We start from the raw sequence: 22,030 nt of genomic DNA on the forward strand, positions 1-22,030 counted from the left end.
GGATTCCATGTTTGGAAGGGGCGAAACAGTGGGAATAAGGAAATAATATAATAAAGAAAATGAACTATAATACTATAATATAATGTGTGTGTTTTTTTTAAAAAAAACTTAAAACTGCCATGGACCAAGACTGAACTGAATTTTTTTTTTTTGTACTTGCTCCTAAAATTATGGTATTAGAGAACAGCTGCTTAATAAATACTTGAAAATAACAGCTGGGTAATTGGAACAAGTGTTTAAAGACAAAGATGTAAAGAAGTGGGTGGTTAGGAAAAGATAAAATAACATATTGGTTTCCTTTCCAGTACTGTCTGGGGTGAGTTGGGGGTGTTGATTGCTTCTGTTCTTGAATTACTAAGGAAACTAATATCATCCCACCAACGTACTTATTTTTGTACTGTTTTGCCCTCAAGCATACATTCTCCAATACTGATAAAAAACAATTCAAAGATATATACAGTGCCATAGGTGAAAGTTATCACAACAAAGACTCAGTAGCTGTCAAGAAATGTAGCTAACTTCATGAATATACAGCACAGTGTTTTTTAAATCTTTCAATAGACCGAATAATTAATATATCTCGGTGATAACTTTACCAAGGATCTGTGGGTGGAAAGAAAAAAGCCAGCCTCAGTAACAGAAAGCCAATGCTGTCATCTACCAGTTGAATCCTCTCCTGAGACACATGTATATATCCTTAAAAGTCACTGATTTATGACAAGATTGTCCAATCACTTGGTATCACTAGGGTTGCCAGGTTCCTCTTCGCAACTGGTGGGAGGTTTTGGGGGCGGAGCCTGAGGAGGGCAGGGTTTGTGGAGGGGAGGGACTTCAATGCCAGAGAGTCCAATTGCCAAAATGGCCATTTGCTCCAGGTGAGCGGATCTCTATTGGCTGGAGATCAGTTGAAATAGCAGGAGATCTCCTGCTGCTACCTGTAGGTTGGCAACCCTACATGTTGGGGACCTCTGCTCTATTGTGATAGCAATAATAATGGATTGCACACTACGAAAGTGGAGAGGTAATTACAGGGTTAATTCAATTGCAAAGTTATTCAATAGAAAGATGGGCTGATGTTGCCTAGTAACTAACTGGGGCCTAGAACTTTCTTCTTTTGGTTCTGTTTTGCTCTTTCACTCCTATTATGCTTGCTGGATCTGCTACAAACCAGGATAGAGCTCTGTACTGTACCTATTTAGTTATCCGTTCTGTGTGTTTGGAAAGTTAAGTAAAGGTTTTACTTCTTGAAAGAATCTTCAGCCTGGACTCATTTTTAATTTTGCAAAACTGCAGTATCTATCATGGGGTACCATAGGAAAAAGCAGTGATTTTAGTGCATCCACTCTCTGTACCCACTACAGAGCTTGGTTCTTTCCTCGACTCTATGTTAAACACCATATAATAGTGATATTCTTAAGAGCCATATGTGGTTCTTTGACATGCTATCTGTGGCTCTTACTTTGATAAAAAAAACAAATAAAAGCATTTTTTAAAAAGAGGCAGCGTGGTATAGTGGTTAAGAACGGTATAGTGGTTAAGACTATAATCTGGAGAACTGGGTTTGTTTCCCCACATGAAACCTGCTGGGTGACCTTGAACTAGTCACAATTTTTCAGAACTCTCTCAGTCCCACCTACCCCACAAGGTGTCTGTTATAGGGAGGAGAAGGTGATTGTAAGCCACTTTGGGACTCCTTAAAAGGTAGAGAAAAGTGGGCTATAAAAGCCAACTCTTCTTTTTCATAAACACAGGAGGTAGGCAATTACATTTTTCCTGGTCAATTTCTGGCAAGGAGATTGGATTTGTAGTTTTCTTTCTACTCTGAATCCATTCAGAAGCCAGAAGAAACCACAAAGATCATCATCCCCAGAAGGGAAGATAGGCGTTGTAACTGCAAGATGGAGAGGCCCTTTGCTGTGTTTACTGAGCTCTTCTCTCCGGTGTCTCCCTCCTGGGGTTGCCAGCTTCGGGTTGGGAAATACCTGGAGATTGTTGGGGTGGAGCCTGGGGAGGGAGGGTTTTGGGGAGGGAAGGGCCATGGCTCAGTGGTAGAGCATCTGCTTGGCATGCAGAAGGTCCCAGGTTCAATCCCTGGCATCTCCAGTTAAAGGGACTAGGCAAGTAGGTGATGTGAAAGACCTCTGCCTGAGACACTGGAGAGCCACTGCCGGTTTGAGTAGACAATACTGACTTTGATGGACCAAGGGTCTGATTCAGTATCAGGCAGCTTCATATGTTCAAGGCTATAGAGTCCAATTGCCAAAGCAGCCATTTTCTCCAGGTGAAATAATCTGTCAGCTGGAGTTCAGCTGTAATAGCAGATCTCAAGCTAGTACCTGGAGGTTGGCAACCCTACTCCCTCCCCTCTCAAAAAGGTAAGGGTATGTTACTTTAAAAGCTGTGTGTGGGGGCAGGGGGAGTGATAGAGAAGGCTGGATCACAGTGGAGTGGAGGGAGCAGGTGCATACCACAATTTAGTCAGGCTCAGATCCCACTCGAAATTGACGGAGGCTTTCAAAAATGGGGTTCCTTCTACACTGTGAAACCTCACCCCACCCCCAAATTCACTGACATAAAATCTGCATTTTGTAGAGGTTTCCCTTATACTTCCAGAAGCATGGAAGCAATGTCATCTTTTCATAGTGTGGTACGTTATTGTTTATTACAGATTTCCTCCCCTTTATTTCGTAAAATATTTATACCCTGCATTTCCCACCAACGTAACTGGATCGCAGCCAACAGTTTGCCTGTCAGCTTGTGACACTCCCCTTACTACATCAAAAATACCTTTGCCCATAAATATTTAGGAACTCCTCTCTTGCGCTCTTTGCATTATTCTAGTTTTAAAATTTTGGGTGGAAATTGGCACAGTATATATAGTGTCATAATTTTGTACACGATGTAGGGTTTTTCTTTTTCTTTTTAAGGTTCTACATCATTAGAAGTGATCAAAATAATATTTGCATCCTAAGGCTTGGATTTGTGGTAAACCTCTGCTGACAGAAGAGATTCCCATAAGTGGCATAGGACTTTCTTACCTTCCCCCTCCTGCTGTAGCCCCAAACTATGCTTGAAATGCTACTCCAGGAACACCAGGAAACCCCCAGGAACGTAATGAGGGGAGAGCTGGAGGTCTGTGGGGGGGGGGTTGGCAAAAATCATGGCACTTTTTTGTGTGCAGCGATACAGATAGAGGTTTTCAAAATGGAAAAGCCTACAGCGTGCCAGCTTTGTAGTAGTCCCATGATACGTACCCAGGCTGCTGCTGCTCATGTTTTCAGGCTGAGCTGGCCTCTCACCAGAAATTAAGGAGGGGGAATAAAACCAGCCCTGTTTAAACAGCTTTGGAGTGTCTTTAGCTCGGGCATCTAAAGTCGCCCTGGGAGCTGAGGGCACAGGGGAGCCTGTCCCTCAGCACTTCAGAAGACAACAGCCTAAGCAGGATTGTTCCCTTGGCCAAATCAAATCACGGCTCTGGTTGCTACATCTCATGGAGGAATTTGTGGCTTCCAGGTGACTGTAGTGGGAGTTTTGCAGCATATTCCCTAAATACCACATACTCAGCCTTCTTACAGCACTAACAAAGCTTCCCTTGTGCAAAATTTCTCATAGTCATATGTCTAAAGTTGCTCGCAGCACCCTGTGAACAACCTCCTCAGAGCCCCTCAAAGCCATTCCAATCCTCCCTAAAGTGACAAGGGCCACTCACTGAAGGCCTGAATGAAGAAGAGTTGGTTTTTATATGCCGACTTCCTCTGCCACTTAAGGCAGAATCAAACCGGCTTACAATCACCTTCCCTTCCCCTCCCCACAACAGACACCCTGTGAGGTAGGTGAGGCTGAGAGAGAGTGACTTGCCCAAGGTCACCCAGCTGGCTTCGTGCGTAGGAGTGGGGAAACAAGTCCAGCTCACCAGATTAGCCTCGACCGCTCATGTGGAGGAGTGGGGAATCAAACCCGGTTCTCCAGATCAGACTCCACCGCTCCAAATCACCACTCTTAACCACTACACCACGCTGGCATTGCCTCAGCTCCAGTCAAATGTCTCCCCAAAGACCAGGACCCATATCTATAGCGGGCGGGGGGGAGGGGGAAATCCTCCAAATGTACAAGGTATTTTAAACTATCAGCAACTTTGCAGTGCACAGATACAGGTCTGTCAGTCACATTAATTCCATGTGTCCCTTATCCACAAGGCAAATGGCCTAGTGGGATCAGTGCAAGTGACCTTGTAATAATTAGCTACAGTTAGGGTTGCCAACCTCCAGGTGGTGACTGGAGATCTCCTGATATTACAACTGATCTCCAGATGATAAATTCACCTGGAGAAAATGGCTGCTTTGGCAATTGGACTCCCCTCTCCAAACCCTGCCCTCCTCAGGCTCTGCCCCCAAAATCTCCAGATATTTCTCAACCCAAAGCTGGCAATCCTAGCTGCAGTCACAGCAAACCCCCCCACATTACTTTCAGCTCCATATTTTCTGGGTTTCAACTGTTGTGTTGCAACATTAAACAGGGTAGGGATAGGGGTGGGAAGTGGCCGGAGAGTAGTATAAGCTGCCTCCATGCCCACCCGGTAGATGAAAAATCATATGCCCTGTTACATGCCTAGAGTCGTTTACTGAGTCATTTGAGACAACCAGGTTTCTTTTGGCTAAGCATCAGGATCTAAATTCTAGGGGTTGGATGCAAAGTCCTGTGAGTAGAATGAAGCTCACAGAACAGGACTTTCCCACCTCCTCATGCTCCATGCTGCAGCCCACTGAACTTCCTTCTTCCCATTCTGTTCCTCTGGAGTCAGGGGACCCTCAGGAGCATAGACGAGAAGCAGGGGTTTGCAGCGAGAGGGGGAAATAAACAAAACTGGCCCACTCCTCCACCAACGGAGTTTTGCTAGCATAAGTGGTGGAGTAGCGGTTTTGGATCTAACCCTAGCACCCCATTATTTCCCATATATCATTAATAATTTAACATTCTTGCAGTATTAGTGAACTCTGCTTCAGACTGAAACACCTGTAAGAGTTGCACAGCTTGGTAATGGCCACCAGGTGACGCTGTTTACCTAGAGAAAGAATATATGGCAGGGAAGGGTGAAGTCAGGTCCAGAGTGGCCCAGGTAGTAGAAGGGGAGAACCGTATAAATGCTTATTTTTGAGATTGCCTGAAGGTCCAGGAAGTAATTATTTCCCAGCTCCTAATTACTCAGTTGCAGATCATCTTTTGTGCTGTTGCCAGCAAAATACATTCCCTCCTGATGCTAGAAAACAATGAGATTTTTCTATTTTTGACCCAATCTATGAGGTCTTACATAAAGTAGCTGCATAGCCAGGGCAAAAAAGTGTGGGCCCACAGCCCCCAAATAGCTGATTCGTTGTATTTGCATTGCAATGATAATGTGCTTCCAAAAACGAGCCTTTCTTCTAGATTCCACTGACTTGCTAATCTAAAAGCGTGATAACTATTGTTAAGGTTGCCAGCTCTGGGTTGGGAAATACCTGGAGATTTTGGGGGTGGAGCCTGAGGAGGGTGGAGTTTAGGGAGGGGAGGGGCTTGAATGGGTTATAGTGCCATAGAGTCCACCTTCCAAAGTAGCCACTTTCTCCAGGTGAACTGATCTCTGTCACCTGGAGATCAGGTGTAACCCCAGATCTCCAGCCACCACCTGGAGGTTGGCAACCCTAACTGCTGTGTTCTGTGGAATGTGGTTGTGCAAGAGATGCAGAAAGGTGAATCACATCTGATAACTGACCAATGTAGAAAGGCCACTTGTCAGATTCATATATCCCTGCCACTGACACAGAACATCCTGCGCACATTTGCCTAAAAGTAAGTCATGTAAATGTGCGTAGGATTTCCATGTTCACATACAGCATAAGGAGATGGGACTACTGATCAGGATGAAAGAATCATTAATATAGCTAAGTGATGCTGGATCAGCAGAAATTGAGGACATGTTTGTGTTAGCTTTCTGTGGTTTTTATATTCTTTACTTTCTCACTGCAAGTCCCAACAGCTATTTCCAAAACTACACTTAAACCTCACATTTTAGCTGTATCTGAAAAAATGAGCTGTGGCTCATGAAAGCTCATACCCTGCCAGAAATTTTGTTAGTCTTTAAGGTGCTACTGGACTCCTACTCTTTTCTACTGCTAGTGACAGACTAACAGGGCTACCCACAGTGATCTACACTTAAACTTGACATTAAACTTTATAAGTTCTTGATGCCTGCATTTTAATTAACCTATGAGGACTGTAACAATGGGCTGGATCCAGACTATCTATTCCACTAATGCAAGGCAAGGTGCCAGTTCTCTCTTCCTGATGCTGACCCATGATTTGCCCTTCATGGTACTCCTGAGGGTCTCCTCTCCCCCAGGAGCAACATATCAGAGAGACTGGGGGGGGGGACTGCAATAGGAGGGGGGTGGAGGCAGAAAGCTTCTGTTTCACTGACAGAAGAGCCTTCCGTGAGCAGAAAATTTAGTCTGGATCCAACCCAACATGAAGAACTGAGATTCTGGTCTTCTAGCAAACTACTAGGTTCTGGTCCCATTCATTCACAGCATGCGATCACTTACCCGGTAATCACTGGAAGTGACATAGAAGATGGGCAGGAATGCCAGCCAGATGATGCATGTGGTATACATGGTGAACCCAATGAACTTAGCCTCATTGAAGTTTTCAGGACATTTCCTGGTCTTGAAGGCATAGACTGTACATAAGACGATCAAGAGGACATTGTAGGTGAGTGAAATTAGCATACTCGAGTCTCGGTTGTTGCACTTGAGGATGACAATGTACCTTTTGTCAGACTCTGTCTCCTTCCGCGTCCCTGGAGTCTCCACCATGAGCCAAATGACGACAATAATTAGCTGGCAGGAAATAAGAGCCAGGCAGATGACCACTTGTGATGTGGGGCTGATGAACCGTGGGCGCTGCACGCCCTCCTTCACCCCACTGAAGATTCGAGCAATCCGGTTTGTCTTGGTCAACAGAGCAGAGTAGCAGACGGCAAAGGAGGTTCCGAGCCCCAGCCGCCGCAAGGTGCAGACCACAGTGGAGGGCTTGGCAATGAAGATGAATGTCATGCTGTAGCACATCAACACACCCGTAAGGAGAATGTAGCAGAGTTCACGTCCAGAAGCTTTCACAATGGGAGTGTCGTTATTTTTAACAAAGACCCCAAAAACAAACAGAGTGGCGATGAAACCTAGGCAAGAAATGGTGACTGGTCCGATAGCCCAGACGTCCTTCCAGTGGATGTACTCTTGGGGTAACTCATAGCATCCATTTAATGTCTCATTAGGCCAGTACCCAAGACCACAGTCCCTGCAAGAGAATTCATCCAGAAGATATTCATAAGGCTGGCACGGGATGCATATCCAGCAGCACATGTCTCCTGGTTGCATGCTCTTCATCTCGTTCTTCTTGCAGGGGTCGCTGCACTGGGAAACAGGAATTGAGGACTTCACCCATGGGATGAGGGAGATGTTTAGGGTGAGCCCTTCTGCCCAGTAACCCACTTTCTGATAGCGATACCTCCCATTAACTTTGTGGTAGTTGAAGATGTTGTAACGGCCAATCCCGTCCCCACAGTGGTCAAATCGGACAGTGCTTTTGGTGTCTAATGGTGGTCGAAATGGAGCTGCGGAATAGGAAAATCTAATGCAAATTATAGACAAAACTAAATCGTTACAAAACCGGATTTCCGCATTTAATTGAATCCAGCTCTGCACGCACCCGTCACTCTTCTTCTTAGAGTGATGTCTGCAAAAAATTAACTACACAGAGTCTTTGAAATATATCTGCTTTTGTTTCTTAGCATTGACCAAAACGTTTCACAACAACAAATATTCCAGCAGAAAATGTGGTTTCAATAGAATGCATTTTTAACAAATATTTGATTTTGTTTTTTTTTTAAGTCAATATTAATATTTATGTCCAACATTTGCAAAAATGAATGCAAGGCAAATGTCGTTCATTGTCTGTTGTGACCATATTATTTCAGTTCCAAAAGTCATAATCTTTTGTTTTATCATGCCTTACCCTGAACATGTTTTCATTTTCTATTTTGGGTACTTGTTTTGATAATACACAATACATCATCCCAGATGGGTGTTTAAAAATACATGCCTGTTGCCTGTACCATATGAGCTTTACTGACATATCCTCAGCAAGCATGTAGAGACCCTCAAATGGAACTGCAGTGTGGGGGAGTACTTTTACCCAAGCTTCTGATAGCAGGGATCAGTTGCTCTAGGAGAAGGTAATACTGAGCCTTTGCATCCTTGCAACAGCAGATCAATGTCTGTAAGGAAATTCGTTCTGAATATTCTCAAAGTCATGTACCCTACAGTCCACCTACACTAATGTAAAGGCCATTGTGTGGGCAATTTTTTTTAAGTCATGGAAAGCTGTTGTGCTCAGAAAACTTCATTGTATCCAAAATCCTATTTCCATTTGTTGGACGATTAGCGCTTGCACAGAATGTTAGTCTAAATATATGATTCTGCAATAATTAAAATTTATAATTTAATATTGCTGTAAAAGAAAGCATTTTCAGGGTGGGATAGAGTAAGCATTCACAATTGTGCAAGCATTTGCAATGTTTAGTGCTACCACTTGCACAATGACATTTGCATTAACAGAAAAGCACTGCTCACTCAGAGGGGACCCCTCTGATGTTTTGCTGCATATATACCATAGGATCTATTTTCTGTTGGCAGGGTGGGGACAAATTATGCAGCCCTGGACCCCTGTGTCTGGTATGTGCCAACAACAACCTGGTATGAGGTTGTGCAGAATTGCTTTCGATGTGCAGGATGCATTCCAAAGTATACCACTTATTAAATGCTGGTTACTTCCTTAAGCACAGCTACCACATTTCATAAGATATAGCATACATGTGACATAATTTCTGACTTTAGCTGTGAAAATTATAGCAATTCATTCAAATAAATATATTTTTCTGGGAGTGGACCACAGAATCATAAATTATAATTCAAGTATTTATCAGATTTTAAATTCTTTCAACATATTTCACTTACCTACATTTCAGTACCCAAGAAAGCAAAAAATGCAGATAGTATTTTCAGGCATCACTCATATTCTTCACTTAAAAACCTTAAATTCTATGGCCAGAATAAACTTGGACTTTTTAAAAAAAACCTTATTGTTATACCTCTACCCTGTTGCTTTTTCTAGAAAGAAAGTGAGGGAGAGGGCCATTGTGAATGGTTACACATACTTGCATATAAGATTCAGTTCAGTGTTCATGGAGCACCCAATGGGCACAGTCAAACAAAATTAACCACCGTTGAGTATGATAGATACTAATGTTAGAGGTTTTAGCATTTAACTTTTCCATTGAAATCAATGGCACTTGAAAGTGCCTAATTCTTCCTATCCTTTTATAAATTAACTATTGGAAAGACGGAAATTTCATGCCTGGTCCAGCTAAATGGGATGAGAAAACAATTGCTGTATTTCAGCCTCCAAGAATTGGGGGCCTTCTGCTCTGGAAGATATACCAAATGAAAGACTGGTGTCAGTCCATGAAAAATCATGATAGCTTCTGTCCTGCACAGGAACACATTCATGTTTGATTTAGCCAGAGGACAATTTAATCTTCCCAGTGACAAACTATAAAGTTTACAGCACAATCCTAGATAGTCCTTACAACCTACTAATGTCTGTTGACTTCAGTGGACTTAAAAGGGTGTAACTGGGTTTAGGATTGCACTCTTAATTACTTTAGATAATGCCTAACTCTTAATTACTTTAGATATGAAATCACCCTGTCTTCTGTAGCACCTCTGACATTGGGACCTAAATATAACTGGGCTCCAGAAAATGAGCCTGAGAATCCTCCTCCATAATATACACCTGGGAAGTGATTTAGAATGTGTTCAGGTTAGAGGCCATGGAACCTCCTTACAATAAAATCCCGTTCCTGCTTCAAATGGGCTTTTCTTATACCTACATAATCTTCACAGCAACATGAAAGCTGAACAAATGAAAGGCAAATTATGGCCAGTCAGATCTCTAGATTGAAGTACAGTTCACTTTATTTGTACAGGTTCTTAAAAATGGGGGGAGGGACTGAAACTAGCTGTTGAATAGGAGGAAATTCAACAGATGAAGCTGCATGCTGGAAAAGTTTCCCAGCAGGGAACTCGCAGTTGATCACAGCTTTATGTTGCATGCACCCATCAAGGAAAATACATGTCTCCCCAACGTAACATGAGAAATGATCTTGAGATCTCACTGACTGCTATAGAATTAGACTCAAATCTTATTTCCCCCTGCAGTTTCTTCTCTACTATATACTAAGTCCTTGTTTTCCACAGCACAAATTGGCTTACCATCAAATGTTACATTGAGCATGAATTCCTTGTAGAACCTCTTGCCATTCACCGGCTTCATGGAATCACAGAGCTTGGTGGTGTTAGGACATAGTGCCTGGTACATGTTATGAAGAGCATGAGCCATAGCATAGACGGCATTGACTACAAACATGATCTTGGATTCCTGCTCAAACTTGCCTGTCTTCAGGGAATGGCGACTGCAGTTTTGGTTGTGAAAGCTGCACTGGAATTTATGTTCCCAGAACTCCCGGAACCAGGGGTTTCTACTGTTGTTGTAGGGGTCGAGGTTCCGAAAGTACACCGCAAACTCCTGTACTGGGTAGGAGGCCAGTTCAATAGTGATCGCTCCTTCAGCTATGGACTCACTCCCAGCCACCACGCTCTCCAGGGCACCCCAGCCATCACTGGCCACCCACGTGAAGGACACATTGATCCTATGGGCAGCTGCCAACAGCTCCCGAGCATCTTCGCTCCGGGTGAACAGCACCACCACCCTGGCACTGGGCTTCTGCAGCAGCGCCTTGATCACTCCCTCAAAGGTGTTCTTGTGCATGGAGCGCCCCACTTTCTCCGAGGTGGCGATGCAGATGTTGCGGGCTCGAGCTTGCTGCTCGAAAGCTTCAATGCCTGTTTCGCCATAGTCACCTTCTGAGGCCACTGTGGAAACATAGGTCCAGTTAAAGAAGCGTAGGATCTCAGACATGGCCTTGGCCTGGAAGAAGTCTGGGGGGACAGTGCGAGCAAAGTAATCGTAGCGGGATTTGTCACTGAGTTTGGCACTGGTGGAGGCATAGCTGATCTGGGGGATCTGGAACAGTCGCAGGAGGTTAGCCACCTGAGGGGGAAAAAAGGGACTTGATCAGCAACAGAGCAGCAGCAATACGGTACAGAGAAGAGGCAAGGGAGACTGTTCTCTCTATGTACTGTTTTTCTCCCATTCTTCCTCCAAGCCCCCCAGGCACACACAGAACATTGTTCTCCTCTCCTCCATTTTATCCTCGCAACAAATCTGTGAGGTAGATTAGGCTGCCCAGATTCACCCAGTGAGTTTCAAGAGTGTGGGTATTTTAACCCATATCTCCCCAGTGCCAGTCCAACATTTCATGCACTACACTACATTGGCTCTCTATTCTGACCACTATGAAGATGAGAATGTGTACAGTTCTGGTCACCAGACCTAAAAAAGGATATTGCAGAGCTTGAGAAGGCACAGAAAAGAGCAACCCAAATGATCAGGGGACTAGAGTAACTGCCCTATGAGGAGCAGTTAAAATGCTTAGGGCTGTTTAGTTTGGAAAGAATGCGGTTAAGGGGAGACTTGATAGAGGTCTATAAAAGTATGCATGGTGTGGAGAGAGTGGACAGGGAGAAGCTTTTCTCCCTCTCTCATAATACTAGAACACGGGGTCATCTGCTGAAGCTGTAGGGTGAGGGATTCAAAACTGATAAAAGGAAGTATTTCTTCACACAACGCATAGTTAAATTGTGGAACCCCCTGCCCCAGGATGTGGTGATGGCTGCCAACTTGGAAGGCTTTAAGAGGGAAGTGGACATGTTCATGGAGGGGGGGGGGCTATTCATGGCTACTTGCCAAAATTGATACTAGTCATGATGCATACCTATTCTTTCCAGGATGAGAGGAGCATGCCTATTATATTAGGTGCTTTGGAACACAGGCAAGGCAAAGTAATCATCTTGACTATCTGCTGTAGTCATCTTGTTTGTGGGCTTCCTAGAGGCACCTGGTTGGCCACTGTGTGAACAGACTGCTGGATTTGATGGACCTTGGTCTGATCCAGCAGGGCCTTTCTTATGGTCTTAGAATGTTACCATTTAAATGCATTGTCCTGGCAGGACGTCTTGTTGGCTTCTCACAAAGGAGGAAGAGTGCCAGTAATGAAACTACCGCTCTAATTCCTAACTGAAACAATTCAGCTCTATGTTTTTCAGACCAAACCAAGGTTAGGAAGCTTAACTAGAGTTTTGCGTTGATAATCCTTAGAGTTTGCATTGACTAATCAGAAATTAAAATCATGGTTAAAGTGGTCTGGGAAATCTTGATTGATAATAACTTTGATTTGTCAAGCTATCTGAATGGACCTGCCAGTATTATGACTATTGCTCTGCCTTTAGAGGCAGCTGCACCATAGAACTGGGAGTGAATTTATGAACTTACAAAGCTAAAGGCTGAGAGGCTGGGGAATAAACACAGACAAGGATAGGAATCTATCTATCTATCTATCTATCTATCTATCTATCTATCTATCTATCTATCTGTCTATCTGTCTATCTGTCTATCAACTATCTATTATTTCAGTTTAATACCCCGCCCTCCCTGGCTGAGACCAGGCTCAGAGCAGCTCTGTTTCACTGTTTGTTGTGTGCATTTATCTTACTGCAGTGTTTTAAACTTTTGTGATTTCATTTCTGCCATGTTAATAACATATCATGTCTGACACTTTTTTCATTGTTGCTAATTTTTGTGATTCTAGTCCAATTGCATTGCTTGTTGGATGGCCCATGCTATTGGATTGCGTTGTCTTACACTGTGTAATCCACCTTCAGTCTCAGTGGGAAAGGTGGGTGATAAATAAAGTAAATAAAAGAATAAATTCATGGTTTGCTTGTTGTACATTTGGAAACTCAGACTATGGCTTGAACTCTGAACTATGCTTAGCACAAACCAAAGTCTGAATTAAGCCTAAATTCTAAACAAAAGCTCACTGACCACAAGTCTTTAAATGTATCTTGCTTCATGAGATGCTGTTGAAAGGCTGAGAAGGACATAGGAACTCTACTCCCTAGTGATTTTACGTAAGCCAGCAGCTGAACCTTCAGCAGACACTTTTCAAAATTTTCTTTGTGATTTTGAGAATTAGAATTTTTTTTAAGCTGTGAGTTTTAGAGGAATGCCCAATACTCTGTGATGCAGTTGTGAAGTCTGAAAAGCGCACATTGAGTGACATTCTGGCAATCTAATATTAAAAACATATAATTGAGGTTCTTTGCTGTTGAAAGTGAATTCTTAATCAGATGTGTAATCCATTTCACTTTCTTAAAAAGGGAATTAGGTTAACAAATAACACAGCTGGCATCAATTGGCCTTGTCTGAGTGAATGATTTACAGAGCACATTAAAGCAATGCTGAAGCATCAGTGATACACATCTGAGCTGTATTGTCTGAAAGAAAACATCTGGACATTTTGGGTGGGTCATCACTGTGCAAAAATGGCTTTTGTTTTGAAGAGGGGCATGCTTCCCTACTTCAACTTGCTACGCACTAAAGTTAGTGCAGGTAGAACCCCTTTGCAGTGTTACCATCCAGCGGAGTCAATCTTATGTCCTTCTTTACCTGGTTCATTTTTAAAAACATTTTTTCTAATTTCTCAGGAGCGTGGGGTAGTAAGTTGAAATAATAAATAAATAAATAAACGAATAAATAAATGAATGAATGTAGGGTGGGGAAGGTTGATGCAAAATTGCAATGCTTGACATTACACAATGGCTCCACTCTTGGTATGTATTAAAAATACGAAAGGCTGATTTAGAAGTGTGAAAAACAGTTAAAGTGCCATCTGGGAACGACAGGACAAGCCTTCGCTGAAACATACAGCCCATGGGCAGAAAAGAAAATGTCCCTGATATGCAGGAGTCCACAAAGTAGCTGACTTAGGCACATGCTGTGTAGACACCATAAATCTAAGCAAGATACAACAGAATCGCCTGTGGTGTAGGAATGACCTACATTATCTTCACAGGCCATCCAAATTAACCCCACACTGAGATGAACAGGGTATTTAGCGGAGGCTGTTATTACAGGCATCTTGCAGTCTCATTCAAACTGATGTGAACTCAGGCACTTGGATGACATTTTGGGAAATTTTTGCTGCCTTGCTAACAGCTAAAATCCTGAGGTTTAACTCAGGTCAAATCAATAGGCACTTTGCTGCTCACCTCTGCGGGAGGTGGATTGCACTTTCAAAGTGGCAAATAAAAGATAGTGGCCTCATAAAAATTCTGACATGACGCCATTGTATCTTTTGACCTATATCTGATTCTTTAACTGCAAAGGGGTCCTCAAGTATGTAGCTAGACAAATGACACCAAGCTTCTGCAGTGGACAAACAAACCCAGATCTGTTTTGTGTTGCACTCTCTGGGCCGAATCAGGCACTCGTTTCAAAAAATAGACCCTTCCTCACTGGAAGCAATTCTCAGTTTTTTCTGTCTAGGCCTAGATTTGTAAAATCCTCTTGCTTGGCAAATAGACACGCCTCAAGACTGAATTGGCATAAACAGTCACGCTTCTAATCCCGGCTGCACATGCATAAATGTAAATGTATGCATATGGCATCCTGTGGACTGTCTTTCTGGCTATTTGCGCGCATAATTGGCACAAATGTCCATAACATTTGCAGGAATTGTCCAAAGAAAGCATGTTGTTTAAAACAAACCAAATGTTGATAGAAATCTGACAACCCAATTAGAATGCCAGTTAAGTAGTCGGTTTGAATTTTCATTATGGCAGGGAGACCATTTAGGGAGGGCATCTTCCTCTCCTCATCTCCATTTGTTTTTTCAGTTATTCCTCAGAAGCCCAAATATACGTGTCTATTATGAAATCTTTTTTTCAATTTCAATCATAAATCCAGCTAAGAACAGGCTTTTGAACTTTGCTGTGACTCATTCCCTTCCAGTAAAATCTTTTCCTCTCCTTTATGGATACCTAGAATATTGTCTACAGAATGCTATAAAAATGCCCAGCAAATTCACGCCCCCCCTCCAATTCCAAGCTATATACATCTAGTCCAACCCCCTGCACAATGCAGGAAATTCACAACTATTTCCCCCCACCCACTCCCCCAGTGCCCCTGCTCTGTGCCCAGGGGAAGGCAAAAAACCTCCAGGATCTCCGGCAAATCTGGCCTGGAGGAAAATTCCTTCATTACTCCAAAGTAGCAATCAGCATTACATGTTCCTGCTGCAAAGGTTCTGCCTGATTGTTGTTTACATGTAGTTTACATGTTGTTTACACGTTTTCCTGAAAAGGAGGTGAGGAATACAATCCCTATTTGATCTTAAATGCGGGAAAGGAAGAAGTCTCACTTTGCAATATATTCCCATCAATAAGCAGAAATATAAATAAAAACAAAAACAAATATATGAAACGGATATAATATTCCAGGTTTCATTAGAGTCAAGATCTGAACTGCCATTAATCTGAAAAGAGTCCGACCCCTACCTGTTGTTGACAACTGGCCAGGAAACATTGGTATTAAGGAGGTTTTGTTTTGCTTTGGGGTAAGTTCCAAGAAAAGCAAAGGGTGAGGCGGCTGCTTTCCCCTCTATTATTTTTTAAGCTATGGCCTTCAGGTGTCTATTCAGCTTGCCATTTGCTGATCTGAGCAGCGTACTTCCCAGTTCAACTGTGTTATAAGGAATTAGTTAATTCAACGTTTTTAAAAAAAGGTCAGACCATAGCTGTAAAGGAACGGCAACAAAACATAAACTGAAGAAGTGAGCTGTGACTCACGAAAGCTCCCAGAAATTTTGTTAGTCTTGAAGGTGCTACTGGACTCTTGCTCTTTTCTACTACAACAAAAACTGAGAGAGATAAGGAAGAAAGAAGTGTATCCTAATGAGGACTGGGGTACCCATGGAACAGGGACAGAAAAGGAAGACCTTCCTGGAAAGGAAGAGCAAACACAAAGTCATAAACATGTCAAAGCAAGCTGGAAAGACAGGGATGGTTAGAGTTGCCAAAATCAGGGGAAACTCTCACGATTTAACAACAGCTTGATCTGCAGGAATCTGCCATAAAGCTTTACATTGCATGGGAATGCAGCATATGAAGGTAGGTACTGGAGTCTTTCTGTGGAAACGGGGGGGTGGGGGCTGGGAACACTTTAATATTCAGGACATTGTGCCTTTCATGTTTCCCTTGCAATCTGGTACCTGTTGTGAAAGTTTTCAGCGCAAAAGTGACAATCTTTAATATGTACTCCTCCCCAAAATTGAGGTTTGATGTTCCAATTCAGCCATCTAATATTCAGACTACTATGTGGATGATCTACTGACTCTCCCGTACTTTCCTTCCCCCCCCCCAAAAAAGTGCTGTCCTGTGCACTTACTTTATTTGAAGAACAGGTACCTATCTAGTGAACATGTTTTTAAGTTTTAAAAGTTTTATTTCAGTACCCAAAACAAACATACACATAAAGCATGAACATTCATATAATTTGTATGGCGCTTACTATTGAAATATCCTTTTTTTGAATTACATTACTATATCTTTTCAATATATCTTCATATCGAATAACATATTTATTGTGAAGCATATATTACCTAAACCTTTCTTATTCTGTTTTGATTTAACTTTATGCTTAATTTTCAACTATAAAATTTAAAAAGATGTGGATTTTTCTTGAAATTCTGAAATTGATCTATTATGTATAAAGGATGTTAGTTTTGCCATAATCACGTATTCAGTTAATTTACTCATCCATTCAAATCTGGGTATTTCTCTGCCTTCTATTTTCCTGCATATGTTACTCTTGCTGTACACCATGTACTTGAATAATTCACTATATATTTTTGGAATATTACTTAGTAAGAAGTTGTTTAGTAGCATATTTTTCAGATTCATTTCAAACATACATTTTAATATCTTTTGCGTTTTATCATGTATCTCTATCCAATATTTTCTTGCTTTCTTGCATGTCCACCACATATGATAAAAGGACATTTGCAAGACTTCCCATTATAATCATTGGCTGTTTCCCTGCAGTCATTGGCAGCTGATTGCTTTGGGGGTTCCTTTTGATTATCCAAGCCTTTCCTGACCGTCAGAGGTCACTTCATGCTCCGCATGCCTTTCTGTGTGTTTTGCCTGCATTTTGCGGATTCTGGCTAAAATAGCATCTGGAAAACACGGGAAAAACCCACAGAAATGCAAGCGAAGAGCGAGGCGGTTGGGAAAGGCATGCATAATCAAAAGGAAGCCCCAAAGCAGTCAGTGGGGTGACTGCAAGGGAAATAGCCCTGCATAAATGGTCTTTGTTAGCTTTTGCTGTATCTTTAGGTGTGATATACCATCTGAAAAAACATTTTATACCCATTCTCTCTTAATATTTGATATTCTGTAAACTTAATTTCTTCAGCCCAAAGATTTTCCCATTGACTCGTGTACGTTTTCTCCAAAATTTTGCATCCATTTTATCATGCAATCTTTTACTTGCTCTGTTTCAGTATCATATTGCAATAACATTTTATAAAATTTTCCTAGTAAATGTCTTGAGTCTCCAGTGATTAATTGTTCAAAAGTTGTCTCCCTTCTTAACTGATTGCCTTTTTGGCTAGTTCTCTCGATTTCAATACCATTTGATATAATAACCATGGAATATTCTTTCCTTCACCTTTGACTATTTGCCAGGGTTTTATTTTTCCTACATTGTGCATCATATTCTCATAAATTATATAATCAATTTTTTCTTTGTGCTGTTATCACAGTAAACGTCAACTGGAGATGTCTATGGTGAAGTTGGCAGACTTAACAGTGCATTCCTAAGGAGAGTTACTCCAGTCTAAGCCCATTGAAATGAATGTGCTGAGACTGGAGTAACTCTCCTTAGGAATGCACTGTTGGTCCCTTTATAATACCGGAAAGATGAAGGTCAAAACACAGTTCAATGTTACTCAAAGTTATTAGCTGAAATTTTCAGATAAAGTAAAAGTAAGTTTCATATCATATATAGTACAGTTAATTGGAGCCAGCAGACTTAAACAACAGCAGATCTTACTATGGATCTCGCTGGCATTTTCCCACTTCAATCTCTGTGTTTTCAGTGTTTCAGGAGACAGAGGAATCCTCTGCTCTTCCCCACACTGGTCACTGGAGCCCTTCTAATAATACAAAAGGGGGCTGGGGTTATTTTCACCCTTGCCTGGCAATGAATGCCCTTGATGTAGGAGAAGCATGAAAGCACATAATAAATGCACTTTCAGCCAGTCACCATCTTGGCTCCCACCCACCCATCCAGTGAATATTTGAACACTTATTACTCTTTGTTTTTCTCTCAACCAGTAAACATTTAGGTATCTTTATTTTTCTGCAGCTTGTCATACTCATTATATGTTTTTAAGAAATCGATAAAATTACTGGTCAAAAATATCTCAGTGCGAAGAAACGCAAATCCATTAGCTAGTGCAGTAAAGATTGCTTAAAACAAGCCGTAATGACCAAGGCCTGGGTTCTCTCTCTGGAGCATTAATGACCAACGGCTGAAATAAGTTGATCTTGGTCATAATTTCCCCCTGTCATTATTTCCCTTGTGGACTGAAGCCATTCTCCTAGTTGTTATGAAGCTATATTTTATAGATTAATGGTGTGCTTTTATTCTTTAGAAATAAACCCTTGCCTCACAGGAGTGCAGTGTAACGACGCGTGTCTTTCCACAGCAGCAAATGGTGTGGGAAGGGAATGTTTGGCTGTGCTAAAGCATGGCCTGCTGCATTCAGGCTTCACGGCAAGACCCAATTAAGCATTCCCTGCACAATCATGGAAGCATTCAAAGGCCAGATCCTGCTAGGCTTCTGGTGATGGAGAAGCTTTAAAACTACAAACTCTTTCTTGCTGAGTGGATTTGCGGAACTGAGCCTCTGTATATTCTTTGCTCTGTCTGAGATCCTTCCAATAATTCTAGTGGAAAGGAGGCTATCTCTTGTTTACAGAAGGCATTTGCTGAGTAAAAGCACCAGGATTGTGCTGTGGTTCAAAGTCCCATATTGTGAGGACTAAACAAACTCCAGTTCACCCAGGCACCTGCATTTGTACATCATGGGGAACCAGAATTTGTTTCAAACCAGGAATCCTTGGTTGAAGGGAGGGTGAAGGATGGAGGAGTGTATTCGCGGATTTAAAGAACGGACTGAAGGTTCTGACCTGAAAGAATATTTGAAAGTGCTCCTGGCTGATTTTTTGCAAGAAGAAGAAGCAATAGTGGAAGGGATGATAATTACAGCTTATAGAGTCAACTCTGCTTATGCAGCCAGAAACAAAGTTCCAAGGGATTGCTTGGTACAGCTTTTTTCAAGATCTCACCGGGACCTGATACTAAATAAACATTACAACAATCCTTTAACAATAGAAGGTCAACCAGTGAGACTAATGAAGGAGATACCAGGGAGACTACTGAGAAAAAGAAAGGAGTTTGCAGAATTGGTGGCAAGGCTGAGATATAATGGAATACAACATAGATGGGAATACCCTCAAGGAGTCTCATTTATATTCAAAACAAAGAGGTTCAAACTTACTGACATGGCTAAAGTTGATCAGTTCTTTCGGAGATATGAAGGAGAATTAAGTAAACCACCACAACAACCAATTAAAGAACTGGTTGAAAAGAATCTTACAGAGAATGAGAAGGCTGCAGAAGCTTCAGGAGGAAAATCTCTGACGGAAGAAGAGGACACAGACTGAATTAGGGTCTGAGGATTTATGAGAAGGAGATGGGGATACTATTGGGGGAGGAGGGGGGGAAGGGGTATTATACCTGGGGGAAAATTTGAGTTACTAACCAACAAATGATGAAGATACTATCATGGAATGTTAATGGTTTAAACTCTCCAAATAAGAGGAGAAAAATATTCTATCATCTACAGAAATCAAAAGCTAACATTTTTTGTTTACAGGAGACACATATTTTAACAAAAGAGGTTTTAAGATTAGAACAAAATAAATTAGGTAAACTGTTTACTTCATGTAATGATAAGAAAAAGGTTAATGGAATAGCTATGTACATTCCTTTAATATTTGAACCAAAGATGTTGTATAAAGACAGGGAAGGGAGGATTTTGATGGTAGAGGTTCTGTGTGGTTACCAAAAAATAGTATTAGTCGGTATATATGCACCTAATAATAACCAAAAATTATTTTATATGGATCTAATATCGACATTGGCTGAATATGCTACGGAAAATATGTTATGGATGGGTGATTTCAATGGAGTAACAGATCCTCGTTTAGATAGATCAGCAAAAAAAAAACAGGGGAAATTTGAAGGTAAAATACCTGGTATTTTTGATCATTTAACAGAACAATGGGAAATGTTTGATGCGTGGAGAATGAAAAAAGGTAATAAAAAGGGATATACTTTTTACTCTTCAAGACATAACTCTCACTCTAGAATAGATATGATTTGGCTATCTAAAGATATTATATGCAAACTAGATGACCTTGAAATTTTACCGAAGGTTCTTTCAGATCATAATGCACTGTTGTTGCAAATGAATTTGGGAATTAAGAAAAACAAATCTTGGCATATTAATGAATATTTATTAAAAAATAAGAAAATTACAGACAAAATAAAAGTAGAAATACAACATTATTTTTAAGATAACATAAATAAAGGCACATCTGAAGATGTTGTCTGGGATGCGGGGAAAGCAGTGATAAGAGGCATTTTAATACAACAAAACTCGCGGTGGTTTAGAGAAAGAGAGTCAAAAAAGAAAAAAATACTGGAGGAAATTAAACAGGCGGAAATACAGTTAAGAAAAGCACAAACCAAATTACTTAAACAAGAACAGATTGATAAAATAAAAACTTGGCAACAACAATATGAGATTTTATTAACTACCGATATAGAAAGAAAAATATTATATAATAGACAAAGATTTTTTGAACATTCAAATAAACCAGGCAAAATGTTAGCATGGCAACTTAAACATAAAGAGAGGAGAAAGCCAATATTGAAAATAAGGAAGGATGGAAAAATTTTATTAGATAAACAAAAAATTACAGAAACTTTTATAGATTATTATTCTAATCTTTATACACAGGGAATAGTTTTAGAAAAAGAGATAGAAAAATATTTAACACAATTTGTATGGGATAAAATCTCACAGGAACAGAAAGAATTATTAGATGCAGAAATAACATTAGAGGAGTTAAAATCAGTAATAAAGAAAAGTAAATTAAACAAAGCACCAGGAGAAGATGGCTTCACAAATCTTTATTACAAAACTTTTATGGATCAACTATCACCAAATTTATTGAGAGTTATGAATAATTGTATACAGGGAGGATCCATTCCAAATACCTGGAAGAAAGCAAATATAGTTTTAATACCTAAACCAAACGCTGATTTAATGGAAGTTAAAAACTATAGACCAATATCATTATTAAACAATGATTATAAAATGTTTGTGATGATTTTAGCGAATAGATTGAAGAAAATTCTTAATAGTATTATACATGAAGACCAAGCAGGATTCCTTCCGGGGAGGTTAATCAATCAAAATGTTAGAGTTGTGTTAGACTTACTAGAATATGCAGAATTTGATAATACACCTTTTGCAATGATATTTTTAGATGCAGAAAAAGCGTTTGACAATGTAAATTGGAATTTTATGAGGAAAGTGTTAGAATATATGGGTTTTGGTGATAAATTTCAAAAGGTTATTGGAAATATTTATACTTGTCAAACTGCTAAGCTAATAATTAATGGAGAATTATCATCACAATTTGAAATACAAAAGGGCACCAGACAAGGGTGCCCCCTTTCACCACTGTTGTTTATTATTATTTTAGAGGTATTGATGAGAAAAATTAGAATGAATGCAGAGATTGTAGGTTATAAAATAGGGAGAAATCATTATAAAGTT

At 40.9% G+C, this 22,030-nt stretch overlaps 1 protein-coding gene across 2 annotated transcripts in view; it reads right to left on the minus strand.

The window, feature by feature from the left end:
- Positions 1 to 22,030, minus strand: part of GRM2 (glutamate metabotropic receptor 2) — a 56,577-nt gene that overhangs the window by 5,642 nt on the left and 28,905 nt on the right. For both annotated transcript variants that reach the window (XM_056865759.1, XM_056865751.1), the window contains exons 2-3: positions 10,365 to 11,202; positions 6,579 to 7,645 (exon numbers count right to left, since the gene is read on the minus strand). In XM_056865759.1, the coding sequence (XP_056721737.1) occupies positions 6,579 to 7,645; positions 10,365 to 11,202 (1,905 nt within the window). The remainder of the gene's footprint in view (positions 1 to 6,578; positions 7,646 to 10,364; positions 11,203 to 22,030) is intronic.

The sequence above is a fragment of the Euleptes europaea genome, chromosome 1, assembly GCF_029931775.1.
Source record: "Euleptes europaea isolate rEulEur1 chromosome 1, rEulEur1.hap1, whole genome shotgun sequence".
Lineage (NCBI taxonomy): Eukaryota > Metazoa > Chordata > Lepidosauria > Squamata > Sphaerodactylidae > Euleptes > Euleptes europaea.